Raw genomic sequence first — 25,566 nt, forward strand, 5'->3', positions numbered from 1 at the left:
ATATATATATATATATATATATACACGTATATATACTTCTAAAAGTCGTGTATCATGCATAGGAACGTTGACGCCTGCAAGGCTCTGGTTAAAATTTTATTTTCTTATTTTGTCCTCCGTCGGGATGTTTTTGGCAAAACTATTTGCTAAATAAGAAAACAAAATTTTATTTTAATTTTTATTCTGCCCTCCTCCGATGATCTTTAAAAAAATAAGTACGTGAAACAAGTCTCGCTTGAGATACCTTACAATTAAGTTTATTTTATAACATATTACATTATGGTCATACAAAAGCAAAAGTTAAACATTGAAAATTAAACAAGATAAATACATATTAACATACCGTAAGTATTATACTTTACAAAGATTTAAAAAAAACATATATGCAAGGAAACTTTTACAGTTAATACAATAATTTATACCTAACCATGGCTAAATAAATTATGAGAATGGAAAAATTCCATTCAACAAAGTATACTGTTAGCTACAAAAAAGGAAAATAAGGGAATAAAACAAAGAAAAAAAACCCCAATAAATATAGTGATACAGAGAATGTTTATTTGTCTATTTTCATTAATTATTACAAATATGTGGTTCTTGAAAATACTTAAATTCTTGGAAGATATAAAACAAACAACAAGGTACAGTAGGCCTATAATTCATGAAGAGGTTTTATTTTGGTATCTTTTATTTTATAGCACAGTACCTTGCTATTTTTGTTTTGTGGTACTGTTTTATGATATCAAAAAATTGAAAGTTTACTAGAAAGTTGCCATTCACACAAAGGCCACACTGATATCTGTGATGTCACTTTACTTGATACAGAGGTCACTTGTGGTAAAGGTCATCTTTATAAATCAGTACTGAAAATAGTCAAAGCTAAACAAAGAAAATGAAACTTTTAGGTTTAAAAAATTACCGTGTATATATAAAGTCATGTCTTATCACATTATTATTGTTGTTGTTATTAAATTTTGACCATGACCGTGATATTTAACCTTTCACCCCAAAAACAAACCATCGAATATGTAACTTTAATGGAAGAGGTATTTTTAATGATGAAAAAAATAAATTATTTAAAAACAGAAAAATAATAAATTTATATTATTATGAAGCTGTATCCACACTATAAAATTTGTGACAAAAATGTGATGCCCATATTTGGGAGTAATATGACATCATCATGCCCATATATGGGCATATAATTTTGATGTGGACAGAGCTTTTGTCAGGTCAATCCAATCAATAGTATTTGATTTCATTCTTCAAGAGAAATGAAAAACTACAGATACAAAATTACCATCAAGGCCAAACAAAAGAGCATAATATGTGGCCACGATTAGGCCCAATAAAAAAAATAATTAGTTTATCACCCCCGCGAGCATGTCTTCTATGGTACTGGGGAAAAAAAATTTTTGAAAAAAAAAAAAATTGTTTGAAAATTTTTTTTTTTTTTAAATTTTGTTTATTTTTTTCATTTATTTTTTATTAAATAGTTAGTAGATATTGCTTGCATTATCTAAATCATGTTTTACTTTGAATATCAATGCATCATCAAACACCCCAAGGGTGATATTTGGCTTTAGCAAAATAAAAAATAAAATAAAAAAAAGCCTCCCTCCCTCAACACTTTTCCTGCCCAGATAGGGTGATAAACTAATAATATTTTTTATAGGGCCTTACTCATCAGAATAAACTTTTCAGGGCTCTCATGACACAAACATTGATACTTATGTTCTCTATTTCCAGAATTTGCCTGTGTCTATCGTAAAATTAGATTAAAATGTAAAAAATCAATTTGAATTGTATGTTTAAAAGGATCTACTTGCAGTGCGACACAGATCATAAAAATTCAATTGTCGCTGATTTAAATATTTTTTTTTAACTACAAAATTTCTTGTTATTATTTTCTCAATCAAATTTTAAATTGAATGCGAATAACTTTTCTATTTAAAATTTTACTCATGATTATTGTTGACAATACTTTATCTTTGACAAATTAAATGAAATAAAATAATATATTTATCAATTAATTATTTGAATTGAATGCTTGAGAAAGGAAAGTTGAAGTGTATATGAAGCGTTGCAGGTATGAAACTTGTTAATACATTGGTTAAACCAAAAGGAAAATTATCCAATAAATATTTGGTTATTATTATTGTATTATGAAGTATTAGTAACATTAATAATATCAATGTGTCACGAAAAGCAGCATTATTTATGATCACATGTTAATCTGGTTTGAAATTTTCATACTCTCTCAATTTTTAATCAGATGAATTATAAATCATAAATGATAAACATAATTTCATTACATGTACCGGTAGTATGCGTGACGAGGTTAAATGCGTAATAAATAATGTTACTATTCAGACATGACGCTTCGACATGTGTTCAGGCCACATTATGGCATAACGCCCATAACGGTATATGCAGGCGTAACGCCCACAACAGTATACTGTATTGTACGCAGGCATTAATGCCCATAACAGTACATTTCGCAATGATAACATCCATTTCTCTACACATGCAGACATGATGCCCATTATTTAAAAGCATTTTATTGGGGCCTTTTTTTTTTATCCAAATATAATTTCAAAATATATTTGGATAAGAGCACAAATACTGTACACAAGTATTCAATCAATTTACATAGTTTTATTTTGAAACTAGAAAGGCTCAATTTAACTGAATTTGAAACAGGTCCAACAAAATACCTCAGGCTATAGTAGGTTCTGCAAGCTACCTAACACATGCACGTGCCTTTGGATACTGTTGTTTAGCCGAGAATCCCAGAATCCTATTACCATTTTTCTTCCTAGATTATTTATAGATTGATAAAATTGGTAAAATATTATATTATTATAATATAATATTGTAAATACATAGAAATTTTTATTGCAGACTGCCCCATTTCAAACCACCGCGTCTGCGTTTAACTCACACAGACCTGACATGAAAACAAATCACATCGAGCTGTGTCGTACGACGGTGTCTGAGTTAGCTTTTAAAATCACTTCATTCAACTGTTGAAACATATTGCCGTATGACATGTTTGAATTTTAGTGGCAAATGATAAAATTGCACATTACTCTGAATGTAGTTTAGAATATAAGGCTGATAGATTGCTTGTGTATTGACTACCGAAGTTAAGACACTTCCTGCCACAGAAAGCAGTTAGCTGATAGTAAAATGCTACATTATAGGAGGCCAGAGGGGTTTCCATACTCACTTCCACTCTCTCCAGCCGTTGATAGGTTGATTGGAGTAGCAGCTCTACATTATAATATCTGCAAAATAATGCAATCCTCACTGAAAGGCTATGTAGTGCAGGTTATCCTACAGTACATGTAAGATTAAATAAGATTTATTGGATCACTCCTTTAAACAGAAGATAAGTAATCGTTGTCATTGTGAGAGATTCAACTCATATGAAACTTGAAAATTATAAAAAAAAAAAATAACATCTAGTTACAATATTATATTATACAACTTACATTTAATTGAAAGTAGTAACAATAATATTATTAATAATAATAATGATAATACAGTAATAATAATAATAATTAATAAATCATTTTTAAAGTGCTCTATATCATAAAATATGTACTTAAATAAAGAGAGAAAAAAAAAAAAAAATTCAAACTTAAAGGCAACTTTTTTTTATTACCTTGTTTTGCGAACTTATTTTTTTAAAGATCGTCAGAGGAGGGCTGAAAAAAAAAAATTTTTTTTTTTCTTAGCAAATAAGTTTTGCCAAAAACATACAGACGGAGGAGAAAATCAAAATAAAATTTTATTGGTGAATGTAAACAGTGTACTAATGGGATGGTTAAATGCTTTAAATTTATATAATTAGGAAGAAATATACCTTATTTTGGAGATTTCAAGGTAGTGGGCATAATAAAAATAAAGAAAAACTTTTTTTCCTTTTCTTTGTCTTTTCTTAAATACTTCACTTTTACAACAAGGAAGTCAAAGGTAATTTGGTATGAATTACATTACAATACAATACAACACAATTTAATTTAACCTTGAATTTTTAGACCCTGAAGAGAATATTTAAGTCAACACATAACACTAATTTCCTGGGCTAGCCAACAGACAACTTGTTGACATGAATGGAAAAAAAAAAATGTTAAAAATAACACTTGCATACTACAGTTGGGATTGAGTTTGTGATATAAAGTTATGGTTTATAGAATAGTTTTAATTTAATTACATGCTACTACTAACTGTAACAGATATATTTTTACCCAACAAAGGAAATAGCTCAAAAATGAAAATATAACTTAGATTGGCTCATTAAGGAAAAAAAAAACACAAGATGCATTTTCAATACGTCACAGATCGGAAAAAATATTGTTTTCAATCGTTTACATTATATTAACTGCATTAACTGCAAGTTCATTAAAGTGCTGCCATAATTTTAAGGATGCATATTTAACTACAACATTTATTCTAATAAACGCCCTCTCCAGAGCCTCATTTGGAATAAATGCCTCTCGAATAAACACCCTCCTGCCAAAATAAATGTAAGCAGAACTTAAGGAAGCAACATCATTCTCAACACAATCTATTAATGTACTCCAGTAGAATTGCATTTTTTTTTATAGTTTGTGATCATTTAGTCTTTATGATCACACAATAATGCATGTTGATTGTTAATTATGTACTGCTATCCACATTTACAGTGAAATTAAGTGAAGTTTGTTTGAGACGTTACGTATCCATTTTACAAAAAATAAATAAAATGCAACCCTCCAATAAACACCTCCCTCGAATAAACGTCCCCCTCGAAAACATTCCTCAACAGTCGTTGAGGAATACGGACCTATGCATTTTTTTAACACTGTTAAATGTGAACTCTTGCCCCTGGCGGCAAATGTGTTAAGATTACTGTTGATGGGGACTTGGTACCTACGTGAAACATTATATGTAAAACATGGACTTGACTAGTTTAAAGAAATGTAGAAAATCCCTCAAAAATTCAATTAAAACATTTTAATGACTCACTAACTTAAAAGGATATAAACTGAAACAATAGCAAAAGATCAAAGTAATTTGAAAAAATCTATAATTACCTGCTTCCGCAGCCAAACAGTACACAATGATGACAAAGATGATTTCATACTTTGCACTACAACAGGAGCGACCGCTCACTGGTCCGCGCGTTCCTCCACGCTGAAATATGGTATAGGCGCAAGTTATTATTTTGGGTTTTTTAGAAGAGCTAACAAAGAAAAAAATTTTAAATAATAAGGATTTTTATTTGTGCAATAAAAATAATGTTTAGAATGTTCATTTGTACAAAATTAAAATATCTCGCAACTTCTTTTTGAACACATCCTTAACCGACTGCACCATTCATGTGACCTGCCCTATTATTGGTGATGAAAGTAATGTACAGTCCTTGCTGACACACAAAAATCCTTAAATTGCCAATTTAAAGGGTCTTGCCAAGAATCAATGATTAATACCACCGCCAAAGGAGGTTATGTATTTGCCACTGTCTGCAGTGTTAGCAACGCAATAACTATAGAATGGATCATCATTAAATTTAGTGGAATGGTACTAATATTTGAAGGAAGAGAGGATTAAATTTTGGAAAAGAAAAGGTCAAAGGACAAGGTCAGGGTTATGGAAATTTTGATTTTTTTACCTCGAGCATAAAAGATGATAATGGATTGGCTCCATCATACACGGCCTGCGTATTGTTCAGTATTCAGGTACAGGGGGAAAATAATGGAATCGCGCATCATACACAGTCAAATTGTTCAGTATTCAGGCACAGGGCAGAGAGTAATGGAATAGCCCATCGTACACATCCTGCATGTTGTTCGGTATTCAGGCTCTGGGTGGAGGTATGCACTCAATGTAGTGACTGCTCTAGTGTTTTGATTGTCGAATGAAGCATTTTTATGTTAATTTAAGCTAATTGCTAAGTAAAGCAATTCAAATGTTAAGTTTGATTGTTCAACTTTTAGCTCATAAATCACAAGACAACATGATATCTTTAATAAGTTCTGTTTGCCAACTTTATTACCGTACCAGTATTTATAATACAGTGCCCCATGTCTATGTCTGGGTTCATTTTGTCTGATATAGACAATGCCTTTCTTTAAAATTGCTCTCTTTAAAAGTCTAGTACATGCAAGTAATAACAATGAAGTTCTATTAAAGTTGATTCAAAACTCCATTGTGTTCACCTTCTAGACTAGTGTGTATAAATAATCCAGTTTAACTTCAATTTGAAAATAGAATCTTATCAGTTAACCCTTTTACACATTTGGAACAGAAAGTAGTGGCCTATGACTACAGAAGAGTTTGCCAGTTTTTATGTTGAGAAGCAGATTTCACTATAGAAATGACAATAGCACTTATAAAGACTAACCCGTAAAATTTAAAATTTATTTGCTCTACAGTTAGCTTTTCATCTTCAATTGGGATTTAGTACATCAGACATAAAGATTTTACTAAGTAATAATTTGAACACAATATTCTAGGATTTTATCATTACAGTATTTACAACAGTGGAGGGTGTACTTAAATCTACAATTTATGGAAAAGTTTAACAGATAATGATAAACAAAAATCCAACAAGATTTGTAATTTCCATCAAGTCTTCAATATTAGTTGATTATTCCTTTAAAAGACCAGGGAAAAATCTAATGGACATTTAATTATAGGCAAACTTTTCCACATGATCATCTCATTTAGGGTACTATACCTAGATGCAGACATTTCCTTTTCTCTCTTGAGAATAACAGATTGAAGTTGAGTATATCCCAATTATATCCTGCTCAGGATTATACAAAATTTCACTTTGAAAATTGTACATTAGTACTTAACAAACTCTCTCTTCCTTAATTTGAAAAATGGTGGTAGAGATCTATACTTATTTAAACGTTGTAGGGCATGCATTTCTAATAAAATCTCACAAGAAGCCATTTGCCGACTTTTAATATTTGTATACTGTACTTAGTTTTTGATACAAAATATATAAAAATAAATCATTTAAACACATTAAATTGCTGGATTGGATTGGATTTATTCGGTGTGAAAACCAAGGATAGCCCACGAAAGTCTAGAAGAAGACTGATTTCCAGTGGGGTCCTTCTGGTAGGGTTGTGATTTGGCAGTGCACCGGTAGTCTCCTACTCTTTTCCAAAGAGTGTACTGCGTTCTTTAACGTGCGCCATAAATGCACACTGGACCAACGGCTTAAACGTCTCATCCGAAAGACGGCGTGCTCTTGTAAATTGTATCTTAGCTCCCTCCCTCAGCTGAAACACAAATGACCGGGGACCTAGAGACCTCTACGGTTCAGCGCACACACACAGTGGCTACCACCAGATTAGCCGACAGAGCTAAGCTACTCTCTGCAACCCTCTGCTCTATTGAAAGGATAAAATAAAGTTACTGCAAAGTGTCAATGAGACCCACATTGAACCAGATCCAGGTTTTACTGATTTACAACAGATGTTTATATAAAAATCTGTATTGGTAGTTATATTGAGATTCAGATTAAGGTTTAAATGCAAAGAATTATTTGTGTATCTCTTATATTGCGAGGAAACTATTTTTTTTTTCTTATTGTATCAAGTGCTAAACTCAACAATAAATTAAAATGTTATATTTTTTAAGGACAGGCAGATATCTTGTGCTCACAAGTAATTTTTCATGTTCTAATTAAGTTTTTACATTTTTTGTTCTTTTAGCTCTTGTGCCCGGTACATTATAAGTGACGATCTTTCGTATGTCCCCGAGGCTTTCCGGCTGAATCTGAGTGATGCTTTACAAGCCGCTCAGGAAAAGCTTGGAGACTGGGCTGGCGATCGCTTCTTCAGGTTGGCTGGGCTCTGTGTCGCACCCTGGTCACATCCATTTCTGATTGACATCATGGAAGGCTCCTCTGAGCCTCAAGGATTAGGTAAGTGTGTAGTTTTAGGGTTTCACCAAATATTATTTTAACTTAATAAGTATCAGTTAACAGTTTTTTTAGGCAACTAAACTCTGAATTGAAACACTTCTGCCTTCTAAATTCTTTATATATTTAGGAGAACTACATTATTTTAAAGAGAAGGAATTATTCAATGCAAATTAATGTGTTAAAGAATATAATTATCAGAAGAGATGTATTTACTCTTAAATAATAATTTCAGAATACCAATTTCAAAATTTATTAGCTTAGCTTTATTGAATTCCCATTATTAAATAAAATCTGAGGACAGAGAAAGACATAAAATAGAATATTAAAATGATTATAAGAATTTTTAAAATAATAATGGTAAGAAGGCATTAGTAATACTGATTAAGATCTGTAATAAGTTTTTATGCCAATTTCTGAGAATCAAGAATAATGATAAAAATAAATGCCAATGATATAAAATGATAAAATTTGTATTACTGTATGGAAGTCTGTGGGCAGAATGCAAGATAAATACAGTGATGTCATGTCCCTTGGGTGTGGTGATGTAGCTTCAGACTCATTTTTCTAATTATTTCCACTGAGATTTGAGTCACTAACTGTAGATTATTGACACTTTGCTTCCTAAAAATCAAGAGACACATCAGTGTGTATTACTAATGTATGCTAATGTCAAATTAAACACTTTAGCTGTTTTAGTGAGAACAATTGAATTATAAATGATTATTATTGGATAATATTGACCTAGATTTGTGGTGAGGTAAAAGAGAACAAACAAAAATAATAAATCATTTTTTCATGCAATAAAGTATTAAAAGTTATTATATTTCAATTAAAAATTTGAATGAACAAAAGGTATCGTCCTTGTCAGTGTCATAAGTAAAACTGTTCATAATCTTTGCATAGATCTTTAGGATTTTAGCAACCTATGTTATAATGTTAGTAAAAAGTATGGATTCGTCTCCCCATGTACTGCTGAAATCGCCACCAGAATCAAACTTGTCAAGAATAAAAAATGAAGGCAACAATGTATGGGAGTTCACAAAAAAAAAAAATATAAACAATTTACAGTAGAACCCCTATTAAGGGGACAATTTCAGGACTAAAAAATGTATCCCCTTATAGGGGTGCCCCCTGAATAGGGGTTGGTTGTAGTGTTAGATATACTTTTCCTTGTTTTGTGCCTGAAAAAGTGTTCTTTAATTGGGGTGTTCTAATAGGAGTGTTCTAAAGGAGAGGTTCTACTGTAGTTACTAGGGAGCTTTTGATTGCACGACATCGGTAGGACGTAGAACTAAAAGTCTTCTGCGCATGCGAGAACGTTAGGTTCTCCTCGTCGCCTGGATTCTAGGATACAATTTGACTAGATCTACATATTCAGAGAACGTGGGATGCCCTAGGCCGGTCACGCATGAGTGATTCAGTTCAGTCGAACAAATCGAAAGCACCCTAATAAACAAGTTGCTGTAAACTTAAAATAGAATTGAACAAAAATTATTTTTATTATTATATTATTATTAAAAATTTTGAAGGAAGTTATATTGAAGAAATATATAAATAGATACAAAATACTATGAATTTGGTAAAAATTTTAAAGTGGAAATATTACAGTACATGGTCACAGGAATTTCAGACAAAGCCAGCGCAGACTGCTGACGAAGGCTTGTGTAATAAATTTACAGTTCTGTTCGCTGAAATGAGCTTTTTTTTGTTCATCGAAAATGACTAATAGTTGAAAACAGACACATAATAGGCGAATATTCAAATATTCCCTGAAGCCAAGAGGAAAAAAAAAAACAAAAACAAAAACAAAACATAAGCACTTGCATCACATTGACATATAAAATGATTTTTCAGTAGTTAAAAAACAACCCCATAAAAAGTCCATACAAACACAAAAACAAAACTAATGTAAACAGCCTAAAACCAGCATAAATCAACTTTAAATATATGAGCCTTACAAATTGCATTGAATTGGATTATCTATTTTCACATCTGGAATGGGTGGATTGGGCTGTATGGTTTGTGTTTACATCAGTTGTCGCATTACATTTTTAGAACTAAATTGCAGTTCTGTATTGTACAGTATATGTAGGGACATTTGATATAAGAGATCCTCAGCTTCTTAACTGTTCCTATACTTCTGTGCTGTTTTTTTTTATGCACAATGGCCAGGCTTGGAAAGAAAAATGTTTGCGCCTCTGACTGTGAAAGTTGTCTCGACAAAATACCTCCAACCGCAATTTGCGTGGTCTTGTAATTTTTCCACCTCTGCACAATAGTTAAATAAATGTTCAAATTAATTTTTTACATTGAAAAGAGGGAATTGCATTTTTAAAGCACAACACAAAATCTATTTTAAGAATTTATATTGATAGTTATAGAAATTAATTTCAAGCCATTTTTTTTCTGGACTATACAGATAGAAATTTATGATTTATAGCTGTATTTTCAATATTGATAATTATGTGCTTTCCTCAAAAGAGAACTTTATATGCTTGTCGCATTGGTTCATTATTCGTTATGGTAAGGATGTGAGAGTTGCAAATTAGCAAGGCTTATAACGTGTGTCTGTTTATTCAGCTATAAATAAATAATTTCAACTGAATGTTTGTGATTGCATTATGTTGGTTTTTTATTTGTAATGCATCAAAAACAACTTGGCAACATTTTTTTTTTCTTCTTAAGATACATTCAAGAAATTGTGAAAATAGATTGTTTTTAAAATAAATGTTAAAGTTGTATTATAGTGTTTATTGCGATGATGGTATCTTGGAACTTAGCAAATTATATTGTTTCATTTTTTCCCCAGAGAGAACTCAGAATTATATAAGCTACGAAGGATTTGACCTGCTGTCTGCCAGAGTTCAGATTTTACTAAAGAAGGATCCGGAGAAAGCACTCAAGTTGTGCCAAGCATGTGCTCAACACAAAGAAATCGGGAAGGACACCGTGTTTCTTGAAACCACAATTGTCATCTTATACAACCAGGGTATGCCCCCTGATTTTTCAATGCAAGTGAGTGTTACTGTTCATTAAATAAGGCAGCAGCTATAGTTACAACAGTCAACTATTTCTGTTTGGATGTTATTGTATGGATTGGATTAGGACAATACTATCCAATTGGAATTCGTTTTAAGACTGGTGTAACAATAGCCATTGGTAAATAATATTGTTACGATTTGTATTAATTCAAAATGACTTATTTTGATAGATATTTTGAAGTAGAGTACATATTAATTAGTCCTAAAGCTGTAACAACACTATCCAATTTTATGTAACAACTACCTGCGATATGCCCATATTCGGGTTATGATATGAATTGACATCACCATGCCTATGGATGTGGTTAAAGTATCGTCATGCTCATATTTATTTTTAAATGCTTTTATTCATTGGCTCCACCTCCGGTTATCGATCTCATTTGTAAAAGAACCTCTATCACCTCTAGGGCCGGAAAGGGTTTATATAACATCTACCCCTATAAAGCTACTCGGAACCATGGTAGAAATTTTATTGGGTGTTGTGGAGCTAACTATTGGAACTCCCTTCCTTTCCTTTCACTATTAAATGCAGTGCGAGATTGTCAACTTCCTCCTTTAAAAGGATACTTAAGCTTCATCTCTTTTATGTGGCCGGTACACATAACATTGTTAGATATATTTAGTTATTCTCGATTGGGTGTGCTTCTTTTCTACATAATGATATATTTTTTTTACATCGCTTTTAAATGAAAATAATTAAAATTTAATAATGATATATTTTTATACTATTTAAAAAATTTAAAAAACATTTATTGGTGTTTTTTTTTTTTTTTTTAATGAATGTGCTGTTTTTACTGTTTGCTCTGCTTTATGTTTCTTTTGTTAAATATTTGTTGTGATGAAGACTCCCCTGAAAATCAGCTTTGCTGAGTGGGACATTTCCTCTTGAAATATTAATAAAAGAAAGAAAGAAAGAAAGAAAGATATATGGGCGATTCACACTAAATGTGATGGTGTGGACCTTTAAGAAGAGTTACCCTTGGAAATCTGCACACTGCATTTGCAGTGCTTCTCCTAAATTAGGATTAGTTAGTATACCAAGAGACAATTTCCTGCTCTTTTCTGAGGCCAAAAAAAAAAAAAATAAATTTGTGTTGGCCACGTTTTGGGAAAATCTCAAAAACAGGTAGGTCGGTAGAAACATTTTTTTTAAACCAAAAATGTGTTTACGCTTTAAAAAGTAGAAAATACACAAATAATACAACAATTGTGGATCAATCAATCAATCAATCAATGGATTTATAAGGCACATAATACAGCAGTCTCTATAAGCCAATAAAAAAAATAAAAAAATACCATGCACGAAAATAGGCTAGGCCTTGCTAAAATGCCAACCATGAATTTCGTAAAATCTCTTCCAAAAAATGTGAATTATACATATATTTTACTAGACGGTCATATTCATGAAAGTGAGATATTTATAGAGTTGCTTTATAACAATTAAGTGTACGTAATGTTCTTGCTGTACTCCAGTATTTACACCAGTTCAGCTTGTGCGGTAATGTTAGTCATGCACCAGTGATCATAAGATTAGCCGCCCTTTAGTATGCCACTAACATTACCTCACTGGTATTCCTTCTATTCTAGTGTATTGTACATACTTAAGGTTTTAATGGATTGTGTAGATAATGTGTTTGAACAGTAAATCAAAGCTGTACCGTCATTACTATATCCTTCCAGTTTTTTGGTTTAACGTCCACATCTGGCACTTAAAATACACAGTAATCCACATCTAGAATATGGTAATGATATTTTCTTAAAATTTTCAAACTTATAATTAAAATTATGTTGTGTAGTTTTTAAATGTGTGCAAATTGAGTTTGCATTGGTGGTTCTGTGGTTTTGTGTTGCACTGAAAAGCAATTAAGTCACATTTTTGTATTTTATGCTTTTAAGTCAGGAAAAAACACTGCACAATTGATATAGGCTTATGCCCATTGAAATTCACATGAGGCATGTTTAAGAAATCTCTTCTAAACATACGTTAATGTCTGGACCCCTTGTCATCTGATGCCAGACGAGGTCGTTGGAGCAAAAAATGGAAAAAACAAATTTTCCTATCCATAACGTAATTTTGATTGCCAATCCCAAATATTGTGGTCTAAAAAGCACAAGTTGGACCATACTAAGCCATAAAACTCTCCCTGTGAACCCTATCAATGATTTTGTACCGCAGGACCCCAACAGAGGCTGTAGTTGACCCCTTAAGTTGAGATCCCTCAGTCAGACATGTCAGACCCTGTGTCGGCAAATTTCTAGAGCCACCACTGTGTAAGCTGTGAAACATTAAATCGAGATCTAGAATTTGAAACCTTTTCATTGAAAATTAACAATGCTGTTTATTCTTTTTAGATCTTTAAATTTGCATATTTTCTTCAGTAGTGAAACATCCTGTAAATGAGAAGAAACAATTGTAATTTGATCCGTTCAAATTAAAGCTATATTCACTGTTTAGATTGATTTTTCAGAGTTTTTCATATTTTTTTTTAAGAATCTGTTTCTTGTAGATGTATTTCTCTTCCTAATTTCAATAGTAAGTGTCTGAGATCGCTGAAGTGTTTATCTCGCGTCTTTATCAGTTTCGTCAGCCTCCTGTTTGCAGTAATTTCGTTAAGCACTGCTTTCAGTAACTCATCTTAACCCTGGACCATTTAACTACATATGACATGTCAAAATATTGCAGGCATTAGAAAAGAGGTACATTAAATACAGGTCGGTCTGTATACGGTATGTGGGCTGAGCTGAATCGCCATAATTATTAAATTTGCACTGTACTACTGTCTGGAAAATCAGAGTTGAAAATGTGTATAAAGCTTTAGTCCAGACTATCAAATTATATTTGACAAAAACATGTGACATGCCTAAATATGGTCATGATGGCATCACAGCGTGCCCGTATATAGGCACATCATGACCATATATGGGTATACAGTACAACAGTTTCTCATCAAGTGGCAAATGTTTTACCTTCCCATACATTTCCCTTTCCTCAGATATTTCATAGGTCTTCTTTGCAGCAACATCATATTAATAATAGTTTTTATTTTTTTGTAAAGTAGGGGGATGGGCTTACATTCCAAGTGGGCTTATACCTGGAAAACTACGGTATCAAACATGCATATTTTTAATGTACATTTGTAATAATATCTACCATATATTTTTAAAATTAAATTTTTAAATTTTATAATATGATTTTATTGAACAATTTTCATCCACATCTTATCAAATTTGAAAAAAAAAATGATATGACATAAAAATTATAGCCGTAAACCTTAAGTACTTAAAAATACCTTTAACGTAGGTCTATGTATCAAGGCATGAGGTAAGTTTTGAGTTACCCATTACCTAATTCCCCATATTTTTCATGTAGCCATTGTTTCATTGTATTATTGAAATTTGATTATTTTTATTGAAGGTATCAACACTTAGTTTGTTATTACTCACTGAATAGATTTCCTGTCTCTATTGAATTTTTGTAATATTTGTATGGCTTGTTTTCCTTATTTTGTATTATGTTTGTAAAAATCAATTTTATTAAGTATATTTTCATGGTTTGTTAAAATTATTTATTCCTAGGTTTGGACTCAAGACAGTACAAAGGTATTGAGGGCGCTGCAGAATATGCTAACCTACTTTCCACCACCAGTAGTCAAACTTGTTGATACGCTACTCCTTAAAGAATGGAACATGGAATACGCTAGTTTAGACAAGCAACAATTCCGGGATTTGTTGAAGTTGTGGGTGAGAGCTCACCATGAGCATGGGTCCTTGGATGATGTCTACAGAGCTGCTGTCGATCTAGCCATGTACAATGATAATACACACAGTGTCATCCTCTTTGCGGATTCAATTCTTAAGCTGGTACTTTTTTACTTTTCTTGTGCAATAATATTGAATTTAGTCTTTTCTATTTCGTCAATTACTGTACAACCAATTGCAGCACTCATTCAATCCAATCCAATCCAATATTTACATTCAGACTATAGTACATTGAATAAAATTAGTCCAATTTTATTGATTATAATTTTATTCTTGGTAAATATTGTGTATAAGGCGATACTTTTTTTTATACCTTGTTTGGTGAACCTGCCGACTGCAAATATTGATGATTTTGAATAAAAATGAAATTTTACTTTTGGCCAATTGGCGCACTCGCCGCCAAGGAAAAGTGAGAATTTCAGAAAAAATAAAAGTTTTTCTTTATTTTTATTACGCCCTCCGCTGCCTTGAAATCTTCAAAGATAGGATGTGCATATTTTTTTCTAATTACAGTATATACATTTGAAGGATTTAACCATCCTATTTTACATTCACCAATAAAATTTTATTTTTATTTTCTCTTTCTGGATGTTTTTGGCAAAACTATGTGCTAAATAAGAAAACAAAATTTTATTTTTATTCCACCCTCCTCCGATGATCTTTCAAGAAATAAGTATGCGAAACAAGGAATAAAAGAAGTCTCGTCTAAGGAACTTGTGGTAAGATCCTTAGCTACTAACCAATTGTTGGGGGTTTATTCCCAGTAGCATGTACTAATCCCAAAGCCATTTGTTTACACTGCATTCACATCGGATCAGAACCAGATTCAGATTCATTCTTGATTGTCATAGTGATGTCAAGAGATTTGATTGATTTGTTTGCTGTTTGTTTGTTTTTGAACCAAAATTCAGACTGCATTTCTGATGCGCTGAACTCCAGCATCCCTATTCTTACATATTAAATCGATTTTCTGATCGGTTTGGGAGCCTTTCTGATTCGAAAATTTGGATTTGTTGTGAATGCACCTTTGATCATGGTTTTCAATTGTTATTTTCATTTATGTAATTGGCCCTAATTCAATATCAAATATAAAGAATAATTATGGTGTACATATATTAATATATATATATATTTTTTTTTGTTTTGAAGGTTGGTCCAAAAGCTCTGCCACTATTTGTGAATCTGCTTGTTGACAACATTCAAGTTCCTTTCCACCGATTGGATGAAAATGAGTGTGACATGGCCAATCAGAACAATACTCTAATCAGTGAAAGGTTGGCTGATGAATTGTGGGCAAATTCGCAGTTGCATTGCTTGTGCAGAATGGCTCACTTTGTATCCTCCCCTTCAAAACCGAACTTCTTAAAACTTGAAAAAGCATACGAGGCATCAAACGAGGAGTGCAGATATCCTGAAGTGCCACTTCTGTCTTCTCGGCTGGATCTCATTCTTACAAAAGTTATTCTCGGTCTTCTACCAAAAGCATTTAATCCATGGAAAAGTTGGGATAATTTAAAACAGTTGTGTCAAAAGTTGCAGAAGACTACAAAACAGTTTGAAATAATTAAAGAAGATGGCACAGAAAAAGCTTACAAAAAACCTAGTTGGTTTCTTATGATGTTAGAGGAGGATTGGTCTTGCTATGCTAAGGGCAGCAGAGATCAAGATGGCGAGGTTGTGTGTGACAGCCAAGATGAGGCAGGTGATGCTGTCCAATTGTTAACAGACATCTTGGACGATAAGCCAGCTAGCATTGTTGATTTAGACAGTAAAACAAATTCAGCTCAACCTGTTGCACATAAAAATGAAGACTGGATAAAAAAAACAAAAAATGATGAAAATCAGGATAAATGCAGAAATTCTGAAAAAAAGAGCGAGGATCAAAGAGGAAGAAAATCAAGGAAAGGTGCCATAGAAGACAAAAATAAAGTAAAGAAAAGGAAAAAGAGGAAAAATATTGATGAAAAAGAACTAAACACAGATCAGAAATGTGTAGATGCAAAGGATGTTGAAGATAAAGGTGCTGGGACAAATGCTGCATTACCGCTTTTAAAATGTACAAGCAAAAAACAATCTGACAATTTGCCATCAGGAAATATGAAAAACAGAAATGGACTGAACAAGAAATTTGGTATTAAGCAAAGGAATGGAATTAAAAGTAGTAGTGAAAGTACAGAAGGCAAGCTAGTTACAATTGAAAGTGGAAAATTCACTGGGGATGATTCTTTGGATAGTTTGGAGAAATTTGACGGAATTGAAAATGACTCAATGAAAAAAAATCTGAAAGGTGGTAAGAAGCGTAGACGTCAGCGTGATGACTTTGGAATTGGCCGGAAAAAGAAAAAACCTCAAAAGAAAGTTCAGACGTCTGAAGAGATGAGCAACAATTCTGGATTGAAGTCACAAGAAGCAGATGATGAGCTAGAGGACAGTGATACCGATGGTGAAATAATGTCAGACATCGTCAGTCCAAGGGATTGCACAACATCAGATATGTTTTCCTCTAAGTCAAATGAGAAATCAATAAACAGATGTTGTTTGACGCAGTTAGAGACACCTCCACCAGATTCCAACTCTTATATTCAGTTGCCAGGTAAGACCGATGCATATGGCAATACTCAACTGCCCGCTTTAACACCGGGCAGCAACTTTTCCAAAAATATGTTCACTAATGGAGATTGTGTCAAAGATCAAGTGTGCTTGATAGAGTTCAACAGTTCACCTAAGGAGAATTCAAAGTCTGGATATGTGCCATCTTCAGAATCAGTGCCTGTAAAGAACAACAGAGCAAACAAGGAGTCAAAAAGAGGCCGTAAAAGGAAATGTGTAGTAGAATTTGTTCCTCAGGTTAAAAAGGCCAATGATGCTTCCTTAGTAGATACTCATAATCTTTCTCCAAATAAGAAGACTGTTGTAGAAAGTGCAAATAAACCCCTTCTAGCAAACGAAACAAATAGTCTTTCTCCATCAAAAGGGGCAAATAACACTTCTCCTGCAAGAAAGACCAAGACTTTCTCTCCAACAACTCATTCGCCACTAAAACTTCTAAAGAATTCTTCCCCATTAAAAGAGACAAAGGATGCTTCCCCTTTTAAAAAGAATTTTTCTCCAGTGAAAGATAAGCCTTCACCCAAAAAAGTGGCAAAGAATGTTTCTCCTGCAAAGAAAACTAAGACTTTTGGTCCAGCAAAAGATGCATATGATCCTTCTTTCATAGAAGACCTAAATGATGCTTCGCCAGTAAAAGAGAGAAACCATTTTTCCCCAGTCAAAAAGGCAAAGGCTGTCTCTCCAGTAAAAGAACAAACTATTTCTTCACTGAAAAAAGAGTTGAAAAAGAATTGTACTCTTGAACTGAATGTAAACAATTTGAATCTTCCTGGCAATGATATGGAGGTGAATTCAAAAACTACACCCACCTCGTCGGACATCTGTAATAATGTAAAATCAATTGTGAACCCTGAGGAAAAGATTGCAAACAACACTGAAGTAAACAGTTTGACAGGTATAAAGTTGATTGGCATGTCAACTACCAATTCTAGTGGCATCTTGCGACCTGTTAATCATCATGTGCAGAAGATTGTGAATGATAGCAAGACTCTACTTAACAAGTTGGTAAGAGAAGCCTTTGTGATTTTAATTTTTTTTTTCTTTATCTAATAAGATGTAAGTCTGTCTGTTGAGCTAATACAAACAGAAACATTTTTGAATTGCTTGTTTCTGCGTCAAATGATTTTAGAATACCGTATCAGTAGTGAATTTGAAATTTTCCAGCTTGGTTCTGTCATTGATTGATGGATTATAATCCCTTTTAATAATCTTGCTTATTTTAACTTTATATTTTTCTTTCTGAAGAACTTAACTCCATCAGTATTTATAACAAGATAAATTGCTTTTCACTGTCTGACATTTATTTTTAATTTATTTAATTTTTGTCATTATTCCAAATTTGGAATTAGAAGTTGACACTGAGCCCCTGGTGACCTGTGGCTGCCATAAAATGGTGCCAGTACCATGTCCCTGTCTAACCAAACTATCATGCGAGGGGTAATCGAGGAGCAGAGTGATCGACTTTAATTAACATCCAACATTGGCCAGATTTAGAACTGGGTTCTTCAGCACAAGAAGCAGGAACATTACCTCTTGGCCAAATGCTCATTTTATAAGATTCTGTCAGGAAAGCCACTTGGTACTTTTTATAACTTTTTGCCAATCCTTGGAAGGCAGCATCATGTTTTGTTTTTATGTTTTTCCAGAAATTAACTTTGAATTGAAGAAATGGTGCCAATACTCTAATCTACAGTATAATCTTTTCTCTTTCTTACAGGATCATACAAGCAGTTACAGTGATAGTTTAAGTGTCAGGGAAACAGAGCCAAATCAATTAAGTGGAAGTCTGCAAACAAACATCCACGCACTGCAAAGTAGTATGCAGAGCACCTATGAGCTTGGAGGTGCTCAAAATTCAAATATGAAACTTACAAATACAATCACCTCAGGTTCTGGTAGTACAAAAGTGGATAGCAAACATAATCGTCCAATTCAAACATTTCCTGTCATGTGGAAGGCGAGCCCAGGAATGAGATTAACCCATTCAAGGGTCTTGGAATTGTCAAAAAAATCTTCACAAAGAAAACGTTTATCTGAACAAACAAATAAATTGGACGAAATAATGCCAGTTGATGTGGCTGCCAATAAGGAACAAGACAGTGTCCAAGAACCTAAACTGACAGCTAAGAATGGTACTGGTTTCATCAATGATGTTGAACCAGATAAAGACCATGGTCTGTCACCAACCAGTCATGATTCAGCAACAGTTGATCACAACTTGTCCATGTGCAATGAAATACTTAATGGATCAGAAAATAAACTTCATGTAGATAAGCAAACTGCAGAATTAAATGGTCTCAAGAAAAAAATTAGGAAATCGCAAAGGAAAGCCAAGAGAGTAGTACTTAGAGATGAACTCGGAAAAGCGCTTCAGGAAAAAGAAAGAAGCAAAAATAATCTTGGCGCTGAGTGTTCAGAGGAAATTGAACATGGTTTATCTGAGAATTCTCGACTTACTAATGAAACTAGATTAACTGAAAGGCATAGTGATGAGATACAGGGAGATTGTTGTGAAAATTCTCAGCCAGAGAAAAGAACGGATAACTTCTCTGGAATGAATGAAATATCACAAATCATCCATGATCGTGTCAATGATAAGATGGAAAATCTAGAAAGCAATGTGGCTAATAGCAAAACATGTTCCATACGAAAGCAAACAAAGCAACATCAGGTAAACATTGATGTAGGGAAAATGATGGAATGTGAAATGCAAGCGAATAATGAAAGTGATAGTAAGAAAAAACGGACCACTTCTGGATTATCTAAGATCAGGAATGTTTATGGAACACGAAGCTCAAATCTGAAACTTAACTCAACTGAGTTATCAGAAGAGAAAGACAAGAACCTTGCCACTGTTGTAAATAAACGTATTGGTAGATCTCCCAGTAAACGCATTATCAGTAGCGGAGGCTTAGATAATGAAAATAAATCAGTGGTAGAAATGCATAACACTAGGTTTAGACAAAAAAAATGTACTGAAATACAAGCTATGGAAAAAATCTCAATTGGTCAAGCCACCTATGTTGGCAAAACATCTGAACCAATAGAAAAACATATATCATCTGTTACTTTAACAAACCAGTGCACCTCATTTGAACGTGAGAATATTGCGCAACCATTGAATCAAGTGGAAGAAATTGCCCAAACATCAAACAGAGGTACGGGTAAAATTGAGCGTGTACGGCGTTCAAGTGGAAGACATGTGAGTGAAAAGGGTAATTCGCGGACAACAAAAAACCAATCTAGGTGTTTAAATAGAAACAATACAGTCAGTGAATCTGTTGAGGAACATAATATGCCATCAAGAACTGATTTATTGGCAAAAGGAGCCGAGGAAGATGCTGCGCTGAATCGTAAGCCGCAGACTAGACGCATCTGTACGCGGCGGCAGAGTTCATTTGAAAGCAAATTGTTAAGCAATTGTGCGAAGGTTAATCCTTCCCTAAATCTGGTGAATGAAGACAGCACAGAATCAACACTGGAGGAAGTAACTTTTCAAGAAACGAAAAGAGTGGATGAAATTGATAATGACAAACCACTTTTTAAAGAAATCAAGCGTTATACAAGGGAAAGGAAATCACTTTGATTTTTATGATACATGGAATAACATATCTACTGTATATTAACATTGGCCAGTCTGGCACATTATATTCATAACAACCAAAATTGTTAGATTTTGTAAAAAAAAAAGGATTAGAGTATCACATTTGCCTTCGTATAATTTTTGTCTAGATTTTTTATTTGTTTTAATTATTTCTGGCTTCCATTGCCTTTTCTAGCCATTGGAAAAGAGCATTTTATTGTGTTGAAATATATCTTTCAACTACAGTTGTACATAGTTTTCAATACTCTGATGTGCAATGCACTTTACTCCATTTTTTCTGCTACCAACTATAAACTTCGGCTTAAAAAACATTCTTGAAGAAAGCATTCTCCTTAACAATTACAGATGCATAATTTATACAATAACTATGTTCTCTTTATGACCCTATCATTGGCAGGTAATCAAAATATGTTCAAATTATGGTGCATTAGATCAGTGCTTCCTAACCGTTTTGCATTTGCCTACACTGAACATGTTCAAAGTCAAGTTTACGTATTGTTGATGTTCCACCAATAGGATAAAATTATAGATGGAAGATGATTCACCACAAACGTACATCAAAGCTATTTCTTTTGATAAGGCTTCTCTAAGGATTAACAGTAAAGAAGTTATCACACTGTTGTAAGACAAGAAAAATAATGAAAAATTGGCTTAAAAGTCTAGAGACCCCACATATTTGACACTCCTTTTGCACTCTTTTGACTTGGCGGACCCCCGGTTATAGTTTCACGGAACCCGTTTGAGAACCACTTCATTAGATGGCTACATAACAGTGTCATATCTATATGCACTGCCCCAAATGCCCTTCCTCTGAAAATTTACTGAGGTACTGAAAAATTGCTTTCATTCACAGCCAACTCCCCTCTTTTTCTAATTTTCACCCCTCCCAATTGCGACCCCATTGATACGCCCCTGAGAATTTAGAATTTTAATTTGGTACAATACATGTTTGCCATTGTTATCCACTATGCAGTGAAAAAGTTTGCATAAAAATATAAGGCATAGTTTGCATATTATTGTACATGTTTCTAATGTGAATGTTGTATTTGGCACAAGAATATGGATTAGCGCACATATGATAAAGAGAATATCAATTGGCATATATGCCATAAACAATATGTAGTACCATATATGGTGTATTTTAATGTATAGAAAGTGCTGTGAAGCATATGAAACAGTGTACAGTATAGAATTTAGTATGATAATATGGTATTACTAAAGTAGACATACATCGTACGCTGCTGTAAAATGTATTGTGGGATACAATTGGTTTTTTTTTTGTTCGCTAAAACCGAACTGGTAGTTATATATGTACAGTAACTTGCCACAGTTCAGTTGTCTATATTGATACTAGTTTTCATATATAATACTAGCCTAGTGAAAAGATTAGCATACACAACTACTCAAATGTAACAGTACCAATTGTAATGATGTCCATCATTGATCACAGTGTGATAATGATGAAAATTGTTTACTTGAGTGCCATATGATTTAAATTTGTCATATATGATTCAAATTTTTGAGTTGAGTGCCATATATGATACAAATCCCAGTGATACATGCTACCAGACAGATTTCTATGTAGTACAGTACACACCATTACGGTGTATTAGGTTCCATAACTGTTGATGCATGGTTGTTTCCATATTTAACATACACAGTACCATATTTTGTAGTGAGTGCCATATATGATAACTTTCTGTATATTTTTGAATCAGTAGAATCATGTCTGCTGCTGTAGAATGTGTCTATCTATACTTATATCATACAGATACATTAAACTTTTTATAGATTGATTCAGTGGTGGCAAGGTTTAGTCTGGTGGGGCTAAACTGCATGATAGGCAGGTCTGACAATTTGTGACAGAGCTGAGTTGGGCTTTTCCCTGGCACCTTTAAAAGCTTTGCTACTTCGGTTCATTCTATTATTTTAAGCTGTTCATAGAAGTTTCGGCATGTAACATGCCCCAAAATATATTTTTAGATGAAAAGAAAATTTAATTCCCTCTTTTTTTTGGTTCAGTAAGTCATGACCAATAGGGGGAACCCATTCCCCTGCAAGTGCCACCACACTGCATTGATACTGATGTTAATTACTGTTTTGTTGATTATTTTTGGTCTCTGATTCTAATGTGTCAAATATTAGGCAGGTTTTGCAACGTTGCAAATGTTAATATGTTGAATCTATGTTTTTGTTAATATACACAAAATACATATGCATTAGCATACATTTCTTCCTTGGGGCATGATGTGTGTTAAAACATTTTTAATTCTTTTTTATTGAAAGTTCTTGCATTGTATTATTGAAGTTAATATCGTGGTCAAAGATGGATGTCCGTTTTTTCCTAATCTACTTTGATCGATAATTCTGATAAAATACAGATATGCTGTGACAGATATAATTAGTGAATTTGAAATATTTTGTAGCAGGATGGTTTACATGAAAGCTCTATTCACACAATCAAATTTTTATTTAACACATTTTGTGATAATGTTGTCAAATTATGAGCATAATACAGGTAATGTCATATTGAATTATATATGAGTGCGATGATGTCATATCACACCCATAGGCAAATCACTGTTATTTGTCACTAAAAAGATTGATAATGTGAACAAACCTTAAGGTTGTGAAACCTCCCTAATACTTTAAAGTTTACTTGGATTTACACTCTGATGTTATGGAAACCTAGAGTGTGTTATACAGATTATACGGTATGAAAGGTTATAAAACAGTTGTACAAAAGTTAGTGAAAATCAGTGTAGATCAGCATAGATGATAGACATTTATTTTCATCCTGTACATATATAGTGATCGTATAAAGCCAAGATATTACTGTTAATGTTAGTTATACTGTATAGTAATTATATGACACTGTTATATAATATACAGTATATATGTTAATATTAGTTATACAAAAATTATATAAAATAATGTAGACAAGGTAATGATTCGTCTTGTGTTAGTTATAATCTTTCATATTTTGTAGTTTTTTTTTGGCATATATGTATCTTAACTGCAATGTTTATATAGTATATATATATATAATATAGTTATAAGTATATTTATTTCTTTGTTTGATGCATACTAATTTTAATCATTCTTTAAATTAGAATATTACAATACAATAAGTGCTAAATTCAAGTATTCAACATTGACAATGTATTTTTTGTGTTTCTGAAAAAAACATAACAAGTAATAATAATAATGCATGAAAGGTATGGTAATTATGAATTAACTTAGACATCTTAAATGTTTTGTTTATATTCAGTGGACAAAACCACCATTGTGTGTATGTCCACCCCCATTGGAAAGTTGAGAGTTAACAGCCAGGGTGTTACTATACATAGAAAATTAACTTATAATACAATATTTTACCTTATGATTTTTATAGTAAATAAGCATAATGGGTTGACCAAACACCTCTTTTCAAGTAAACCCCCTTTGATAAACTAAGTTACTGTAGCCTTCTTTTTGCATTAAAAACCATGAAAATGATGTTGGAATACATCATTTCAGATGCTAAAATGCTTCAATACCAAGAGGCTTTCCCATTGACTCCCTACCCCACAAGCTATTTTCCTTAGTCATCCCCCTCCCCACCAGACCTCTTGCTCTTATGCAAAAATTCCTTAGGAAATCCTGGTTGCAGTTTTACAGGCCTTAATTGCTGATGCGTAGCTGGCAGAGAAAGTGTGCTTTGGTTAAAATGTTCATGATAATAAGTTTAGTAAAATTCTCTAATGGAAAATGATGTAACACCAGATATAATAAATACTAACATTGATTTCATTGCAGTCACTATCATTAATAGTTGAATTTTGGTGTTGCATTCTCTTATCAGATTGTGGTACAATACCTGTGCAGCGTTCTCTGGGTTGACTGTGCCCTTTGTTATAAACTGTCTCTAACAGTTTCATTTCACTATCAATTATCATAATTTTCATAAGTTTTTTAATTAATAATTTTCTAGAGATTCTTATTGGTGCTTTAAAACAAAAGTTTTGTTTAATTTATTTGAGTAAATAATAATTCATGTTGCATGGTTACATTTGTAACTTAAACATTAATTTTCTGATATATATTTTATTTTGATATTTTAAACTTCTTTTGTTGTCCTTTTTGATAGTAGTCGTTGTATGGTGTGTATATACATGGTATAGACATCAAAGTTTTGACAAATGTTTAAGACACATTTTTAAATAAACATTTTCTACCTTCAAAACTTGTCAACAAATTCTCAATACAGTGTGTTATTTTTCTGTAAGTAAAGCAAACTGCAGTATCTCATACATTGACATAATATGTCAATATGTCACAGACCAATGCTCCTTAGGGTATGGTGCCATATTTAGAAGGACAAACAAAATATTAACTGCATATAAATATGTATCTGAAGGGCAGTGGCATATCTAGAATTCTTGAAATGGGGGGTTCTTATGGGGGACACGAAGGTGAAGTGTGGGGCTCGAAATGGGGGTGCTGATGAGGGACATGAAGGGGTGAAGTGTGGGGCTCGAAATAGGGGTGCTGATGAGGGACATGAAGGTGAAGTGTGGGGCTCGAAATGGGGGTGCTGATGGGGGACTCAAAGGTGAAGTGTGGGGCTCGATGATCAG

The 25,566-nt window shown here is 32.9% G+C and overlaps 1 protein-coding gene across 2 annotated transcripts in view; it reads left to right on the forward strand.

Moving 5' to 3' along the window:
• Positions 1 to 25,180, forward strand: part of LOC117105701 — a 35,848-nt gene extending 10,668 nt beyond the window's left edge. For both annotated transcript variants that reach the window (XM_033246940.1, XM_033246947.1), the window contains exons 3-7: positions 7,722 to 7,933; positions 10,743 to 10,948; positions 14,551 to 14,835; positions 15,883 to 18,348; positions 19,061 to 25,180. In XM_033246940.1, the coding sequence (XP_033102831.1) occupies positions 7,722 to 7,933; positions 10,743 to 10,948; positions 14,551 to 14,835; positions 15,883 to 18,348; positions 19,061 to 20,929 (5,038 nt within the window). In that variant the 3' untranslated portion in view covers positions 20,930 to 25,180. The remainder of the gene's footprint in view (positions 1 to 7,721; positions 7,934 to 10,742; positions 10,949 to 14,550; positions 14,836 to 15,882; positions 18,349 to 19,060) is intronic.
• Positions 25,181 to 25,566: the final 386 nt, after the last annotated feature.

This window comes from Anneissia japonica, unplaced genomic scaffold, assembly GCF_011630105.1.
Source record: "Anneissia japonica isolate Jap-2015-1 unplaced genomic scaffold, ASM1163010v1 scaffold640_len1575945_cov177, whole genome shotgun sequence".
NCBI lineage: Eukaryota > Metazoa > Echinodermata > Crinoidea > Comatulida > Comatulidae > Anneissia > Anneissia japonica.